At 34.6% G+C, this 7,827-nt stretch overlaps 1 protein-coding gene across 3 annotated transcripts; it reads right to left on the reverse strand.

The window, feature by feature from the left end:
- Positions 1-2,396: 2,396 nt before the first annotated feature.
- LOC107830397 (transcription factor bHLH49) lies at positions 2,397-6,120 on the reverse strand. Of its 3 annotated transcripts, none has more exons than XM_016657942.2 (9): positions 5,845-6,000; positions 4,562-5,383; positions 4,275-4,484; positions 4,124-4,189; positions 3,951-4,019; positions 3,517-3,588; positions 3,232-3,420; positions 2,973-3,060; positions 2,397-2,891 (listed from the first exon to the last, which is right to left on the reverse strand). In XM_016657942.2, exons 2-9 carry the CDS (start codon positions 5,351-5,353, stop codon positions 2,854-2,856), a joined length of 1,524 nt encoding a protein of 507 aa, XP_016513428.2. In that variant the 5' UTR covers positions 5,354-5,383; positions 5,845-6,000; the 3' UTR covers positions 2,397-2,853. The 3 variants fall into 3 exon arrangements, with proteins under 3 accessions (XP_016513428.2, XP_016513427.2, XP_016513426.2); XM_016657941.2 differs by having other exon boundaries at positions 4,562-5,398; XM_016657940.2 differs by having other exon boundaries at positions 4,562-6,120.
- Between the last annotated feature and the right edge of the window lie 1,707 nt (positions 6,121-7,827).

The following is a 7,827-nucleotide window of genomic DNA, read 5'->3' on the forward strand; positions in this document are numbered from 1 at the left end:
ACATTTTCATCCATATCTTTCTTCCATCTCTCCTCTCCAATATAATCCTCGATCAAACTTGTGTTCCCCATGCACTATGAAATGATGGTCTTTTCTTTGCCTATCGTATGTATCATCTTGGCTTCGTCCCGAATCAAGGAGGTATTCTGACGGACACATGCGTGTAGGGAGGCCGACGACTACATAAACTAAAAGACTGCGATTGTTTTTTAATGTGAAGTTTCATGAACAGCATGTACTCGATCAAACTTGCGTTCCCCATACACTATCATGAAATGATGATCTTTTCTTTGCCTATCGTATGTATCATCTTGTCTTCGTCCCGAATTAAGGAGGCATTGTGGCGTACACATGCGTGTAGGGAGGCCGACGACTACATAAACTAAAAGACTGATTGTTTTTTAATGTGAAGTTTGATGAACAGCCTGTAATAGCACAACTCTTGTCTTTACATGTCCAATGGAGAAATTTAATTGTAATTAAGTACGTTTCAAGTCATTATTGTTCAGTCGTAATCAATAAAAGGACAGTCACTTTAACAATCGTATTCTCAAAACTAAAAGTCATTTCGTGTTTAAATAGGTACATCTTCACTTACACATGAATTTTGATAGAGTGAAGAAAAATTCCTGTAAAATTACTCTTGGTACACTGACCGTACCTCAAGGCTCAAGCCGACTCTTAGTTAAAAGTTTCGGGTTCGAATCATGCATGAAATAGCATTTATTAGAAAACATTTTACCCTTTAATGTAAGACTTTTGTGCGCAAATTCAAGTTTAATCTTGCCCAATATGAATACTGAACAACGACTATCAAATCGACTTATTTGGTTGTTTACTTGGGCCTTCTCAACATCATGAAACTAGGTTAAAATAGCACTAGCTAGCCAGTTTTCGGACTGTTAACTAAAAAATAGCCAACATTTGTAAAGTCATTGAAAAATAACCATTATTTTGCTGAAATACGGAAAGTTCCAGCATAATATGTGGGATTATGGAGCTCATGCGTATAAATTTCCAGCATATTATGTTGGAACTCCAGCACACGCATAGTTCCAGCATAATATGTGGATCATGAAGTTCTTGCGTATAAACTTCCCGCATATTATGTTAGAACTCCAGCACATTATAAAATTTCAGCACATTATGCTGGAAGCTCATATGCAAAAAATACGAATTCAAGCTTATGCTGGAATATTTTCGAATTTTTAAAGGTATTTTTATTTAGATTTTATCTTTACATAAAAAAAAAGTGACTAAATTTCGATTACTTTTGAAACTGTGGCTATTTTTTAATTATCAGTTATAAATATAGTTATTTTTATTTTTTTCCCTGAAACTAGTAAGAAGATGTTACACCAAGCTGAACAATTAAAAAAAATAATTATAATAATAATTATAATATTAATAAAACTTAATGGCACCGCCATTTGGCAAGTAGACTTGAAAATTATTTTTTTCCCACATTGGAAGTCATAAAAGATCAGATAATTGATGAATCTGGGGACACAGCAATACTACCAACTTTAACTTTAGGTTGTGTATATCATATCTGATTCTGCTATCCATATAGCGGCTATCTAAGAAATATGTATGTGCCACGTATAAATAACAATGGTGTCTGATTATTTCACGAAATAACTGCTACCTCCTATGTAATTCTATCTTTCAAGGTGTAAGTAGATCGAAAAAAATCACCTTACGTTTTTTTTATCTCTATAGGAATTTAAGCCTTATTCTCTAGTGATTTTGTTGACCGCTAGGCCTATTCATTACTTTGATGAGCGCTAGGCTACACCCTTAAATGCATACGAATATATTAACATCCCTTTGGTTCTCTCCAGAAAGTGAACTATTTCCATTTGATATATTTGGAGATACGATCAAACATATCGAAACTTGTCTCTTCCTCTTGTCCTACCAAGATTTTTTTTTTTTCATTTAAATTCTGGAATTTGTAAGATGATCAAACATCTGACACACAGAATCTTATCAACTCAGATTTTATTTCAATTATTTATGAATTCCATGGTCCCCTATTTCCCTGATTGAAATGATAATGCATGTATGAAAGTTTCAGACCTTTTCTACCATTTTTCAGTATTTATAACAGATAAAAAAGGACCACTGATGAGATAGGCCACCTTGCAATTAACATATCAAGATTCCAGATTTTATTCCTCTACAGTAACAAGACAACTGATCCAGTGTTCACTAATATGCAACAACAACAACAACAACAACAACAATAAACCCAGTGAAATCACACAAATGAGGTCCGGAAAGGATAGTATGTACGCAGAACTTACCTCTACCCTAGGAGGACATAGAGGTTGTTTCCGATAGACTGTTCATTAATATGAAGTAACTAAAAAAGTTTTTTATGTAAAGAATGCTTTGGAAGAAAAGAAGTGTGTAACTTCATTTACTTTTCCCAGGCCATACAATTTTCAGGTTCTTTCACATGGAATGAACAAGAATATAACCATCCCCTCCCCCTCTAGCTCCAAAACAAAAGATTCAAGAAGCAAAACATCAATTCTTGATTCTTCATTTGTTGTTGTTGATGGGAGAACGTCAATCTCGTGGAACAAATTCACTCTCGTGGCAGCCGATTGTGTCACTTATATAAAAAGGAGGTGAATGCACCATTAATAAAAACTCATCTTGGACTTACTGTACAGGATTTCACTGATAACTACTTGATGGGGGTGTCGCGCAATGTGAAATAGGAAGAGCTCTCGATGCAATAGCTTCTCGGATGTTTTTCTTTCCCCAACACAAAAAACATAGTCACCGCACATCAATCCCCCAACAACGGGTAATTTTAAGCATTTGGTATCTATAACGAGTTCAAGGTTCTGCTTTCATCTGGCATGCTGGCAAAGAACCTACAAACAAAGATGTTTGAGATTATTAGAGAAGCTGATGCTAATTCAGAGAAGAAAAATCATGCAGGAGCATTAAATTACCACTTAAATCTTCACTAGATAGAGGTATACTTGAATTTAACCCCATTTGAACAATATTATGTAGCTCATTATCCCATACACTCGGTCCCTGGATTATACAAATTAATGCAAATGGTTAGTCAGACCACCGATCAAGATTGCTTATGCTACAATAGTCCAAAGAATCATGCATAAGCCAGCATTACAACTTGCATGTTATATTCCTCAAGAATATGATCACTACAACCTAAAGCACTCATACAGGAATCACAAATGTTACCTCAGATGAAGGATCCTTGTATTCACTAGGCCCACCACTAGTAGCAGCTAAATGGGGAGTGATAGCTCTACGAAATGCATCACTAGGAATTCCATAACCAGGCTGTGGTGGATGTAAGGGAGGATACTGCATGGTCATATCAGGTGGAAAAGCGAACGAAGATGAAGGACCTGCTCGAGACTGGAGGATCTGCAACAAAAAGGTATATATTTATCTCAAGCATTAGGAGGAAACTTATCCACAATGTTCAGCTACATGTCATTCTCAGAAGAGTGAACTACTTACATTTTTGGCCAGGAGCCCATCAATATTAAAATCAAGCTGTGGGTTTACTGTTGCAAGCTTCATTGAGAGGAACTGAAATAAAAAGGAGTCTAGTCATCCTTAAGCACAGACTAAAGGATAAGATACGATACGAGTGCGGCGGAAATTTAGGAAGATCCGAGCAACATAGATTATAATACAGATTAACAAAAACATTTAGACCAATCAAAAGCTAGAGTTCACATATTAGTAACTCGAACGCATGTATTAAGAATTCATTAAGACTACATATTATGCAGCCACCAGGATAATCAAGACAGCACTATGTGAAGCAATTAAATCATCAATAAAAATTTTGAAATTGGGGGGGCTTCTGAAGGAAAACAGGCATAGTTATTAACGTGAAAAGTGATATTGGGAAAAATGTGAAGAAAAATAAATTATTAATTGCATACCTCAACCTGCCTTTGCAGAGACTGTACATAGTTAATGATTTCATCCAGCATTACAGCTTTGCCCGTGACCTGCAAAGTCACCACCTCTTTCTCTAGTAATTTAAGACAGAAAATGCCTACTAAAATTTCTAATATATGATACACCATTGCTAGTTGATTCCAATAATACCAACCTTGTTGCAACCAGGTACAAGATCCTGAAGAAACTTCATCCGTTCGCTAATTTTCTCCCGCCTTATCTGCAATCAAAATCACTTAAAGTCAATCCCAAAACAGATAAACTATGAGATTCCATAACTTATAAGTTTTAATATGAAGTCTTACTCTTTCTGCAAGACTATGGCTATTTGTTGCCTGGCCTCTTCGAGCTCGAACATGTATGTAATCTTCTTTTGTTGGATCTGACGCTTGAGACCCCTGTTTAACATTCTTTCCGCCGGACTTGCCGGTAACTGAATTCAAGTTTTGTTCCCCTTTCTGAATTTCAATTTGATCCTTACCAGATTCAGCCAGTGGCTGCTGTGGTTCAGTATCCTGCCAAAAAGACAGAGAACTTTCAACAAGGAACTATCTTGTGGACAATCAAACAAAATATACCAACAATGTCCTACCTTACCACCTCTTTTCCTTTTCTTTGAGCCAATGTTCTTTCCATAAGACTCCTCACCTGCACCATCCATCTCTTCTTGACGGCCGCTACATTCGGCCTCACCAGACTCATTACCAGAGACTGCAGCTACTTCATCAAAATTTTCACTCTTCTTCTCATTTTTGAGGGGGCTTCTTTCTGTGCCCCTATGGTCAACAGTTAAAGAAACATCCTTGGAACTTTCAGCCACATTACTCAAATGCTGCTTCTGAGCAGAAGGTGATTTCAACCCATTACTTGCTAAAACCTCTTGAGGACCCTGCATTGGTGGGGGTCCCCTGTAGTAAGGATTCATCGACTCGGGCAAGCTAAAAGGGTTCATCATGTCACCAAAGTTCCCCCCACTAAAGCAAGAAAACCTTGCAGCTCTTTCAATAAAACCCGAATCAGCCGGAAACTGAGCTAAGCTTTGAGGGAGCATCATAGGAGCAGGAGGTAAAAACATTCCCCCTTTCAACATTGCATTTGGAGTCCAATTAGGACCGAGTGTTACCAATGGATTTGAAGTGCTAGGATTTATTTGAACATTAGCATCACAAAAGCCTAAGCTCGGCGAATTGGTAGGCTGATCCCAAGAAGTAGGGCAAAATGAATCAACCATTTGATTGTTACTTTGAATCATCCCCATAGATACATTAGTCAAATTGCTCCCACTTAATTGCCATTCTGAGGAAACATTTGGTGACTGATAGTTCATAACTTCTTCATTATTCCTCTTTTCTGGTTCACTATCATTGTTGCTAGCTATATCCATATTTTGAAAGTGTAGCAAATTTACCCAAACCTAAGAAAAACTCCTCTTTTACCACACCACAGCACTTTTAAGTATCAAGAAAAAAACCTAAAACATTGAAATTCAACATGCTGGATACTTAAAAAAGTTCTCATTGTCCCTTATTTGACTGTCTTCAACAAAGATCAAGGCTTTTCTTTATATCCTAACTTTTGAACCAAGACTAAGTTAAAAAAACAAAATAAAAAATATTAAGAGAATTACATAAAAACCCAAGTATCAAAAGTTCATACAAAAAAAAAGGAAACAACTAGTTCCAAAGCATTTCACAAAATCCCACCCCCCCCCCCTAAATGTCCAAGAAAACACAACCCCAGTTCAACAAAGAGCTCAAAAAAGTGTTTCAGAAGCAGTAAATTGAACAAAGTCGTTAACTTGGAGCATCATAAATATAACTCATTTAAGGTAAAAACCCTAGTCAGAGTAAAAGTGGGTGAAGAGGAAAAAGATACCTTAGTTCAGATTGTGTACTACTTTTGGTACTCTAGTACACCATTCTTGAACTTGAACAGCTTTTTTTTACTGAAGGGAAGGGATAAAAATCAAATCTTTTAACTTTTTGGCTACTGTTTTTCTTGAAAGAGTTATTTACAGTTAGTTTCTATATTGAAAAAAACAAAATAAACGGGCAATAAAGATATATAAAGAGATAAATTGAAAAAGTAGAGTCAAAAGGGTCCAAAGAGGAGAGGAAAAGAAGTAGAAATTTGGGTATTTGAGGAAACCGAAAAAGAAAGATTATTAACTTAGGTCCCCTCCTGCATTTATACCCACGCCTGCATTAAAAAAAAGAGCTCTTTGAATGATTAACCACCGCCTCTTCTACTGCTAATCAAATTAAGTATTCAAAGAAAACATTAGTAGTAGTAATTTATAAAGATGGAGTAAAATTGGATGTACGAAGTATTTTGTATTTATGTAATGTTTGGGAAGGGTCGCACTCCAAGTAATAATGTAGACAACATATTTTAATATAAATATTAATGACTAATTTCATTGTTCGAACTCGTAATCTCTAAGTCACACGAAAATAATTTTATCCTTGTTCGACTCCTCTTCATGCAGGATCCGAGAAATAACTATACTCCATGAGATATGATGTGTATAATTTATTCTAATACAAGTATTTTGTGGCTATTTTCGCAACTCAAACTCATCCCAAACTTCCCTTCAAAGATGGAGTAAAGAAAAGAGAACAGTAAGTCAGTAATTATCAAAAGTTTTGATAGAGTAATAAGTATCTATCGATACTTAACTAGAGGTTCGAATTCTAAGTTATGGGAATAAGATTATTTTTGGAAGGAAGCATTATACTTTCAAAGTGAAACTTAATCCAGATTAATCATATGATAACTGAATATCGAATAAAAATAAAAATAAAATAAAACAGTGGAACTTTCCCTTTTGTTTGTTTTTTCTAGTATCTTTTTTGAAATACTTGTTTATTTGTTTGTTTCTTTAAGCTATCTTGTAACTTTATAGCCTACGCTAGCTTTATTTACTTGCCTAGTGATGTGTACCTCGCTTTAGGTCTATGACATTACTGGTCACTACTTTAGGGGTCGTTTGATTTGAGTACGCAGTTTATGGCAGGATAAGTTATGATGGGATAATATTACTCTCATAAGTTATGCTGAGATTAGTTATAATAAGATTAGTTATACCAATATTATTTTTTATCTACTGTTTGGTATGTTGTATTAAAAATAATAATTGCACAATTTCTAAGAAGAAGGTATAAATTATCCCGACACTAATTACCCCACCCCCTATAAGGTATAAGTTATCTCGATACTAATTTTAATCCTGGATAGCTTATACCAGGTTTGCTAGCCAAACAAAGTATTAAAGTGATATTAAAATTTTATACATGCACTATATCTACTTATACCCCATACCAAACGACTCCTTATAGTTTATGGAATAGTAGTTATATTAACTATTGATATTTTATAGTAGGGGTGTAAAAAAATCGATAAATCGCACCAACCCGATAAATCGATTCAAATCGAAAAAAAAACCCGATTGTGGACTCAATCATGGTTTGGTGTTGAAAAAAATCCGACTATAATTGATTTGGTTTGGTTTTAACTAAAAAAAAGTCAAACCGAAACCAAACCAACCCGATATTACATTTATACAATTTTTTAAAATATTTTATACATATAAATATTTATTGTAATATAATTTATAAATATTTTTTAAACTTATTCATAGTTTTATTTTTAAACGTATTATTTAAATTTTGGACTTAACATTCTTGAATGGTCCAGTAAATTTTATAGCTCATAAAGGTAGTAAGTCAAATAAAGTTCAAATCAACACTAATGCTAATAAGGGAAATTCAATTCAACACTAGGAATGACAATAGTGTTGGATATCTATTTTTAAGTTTTGCATTGATTTATAATGAAAATGTATAACCTAGTTTATTT

Source organism: Nicotiana tabacum, chromosome 24 (assembly GCF_000715075.1).
Source record: "Nicotiana tabacum cultivar K326 chromosome 24, ASM71507v2, whole genome shotgun sequence".
NCBI classification, from domain to species: Eukaryota; Viridiplantae; Streptophyta; class Magnoliopsida; order Solanales; family Solanaceae; genus Nicotiana; species Nicotiana tabacum.

Excerpts from the sequence above, each read along its gene's own strand:
- LOC107830397 (XM_016657940.2), bottom strand. The coding sequence starts at position 5,353 with ATGGATATAGCTAGCAACAATGATAGTGAACCAGAAAAGAGGAATAAT. Across the intron at positions 3,061-3,231 it reads ACAAGGATCCTTCATCTGAG|GGACCGAGTGTATGGGATAA; the intron begins GTAACATTTGTG and ends TGTATAATCCAG. Across the intron at positions 2,892-2,972 it reads ATCTAGTGAAGATTTAAGTG|GTTCTTTGCCAGCATGCCAG; the intron begins GTAATTTAATGC and ends CTTTGTTTGTAG.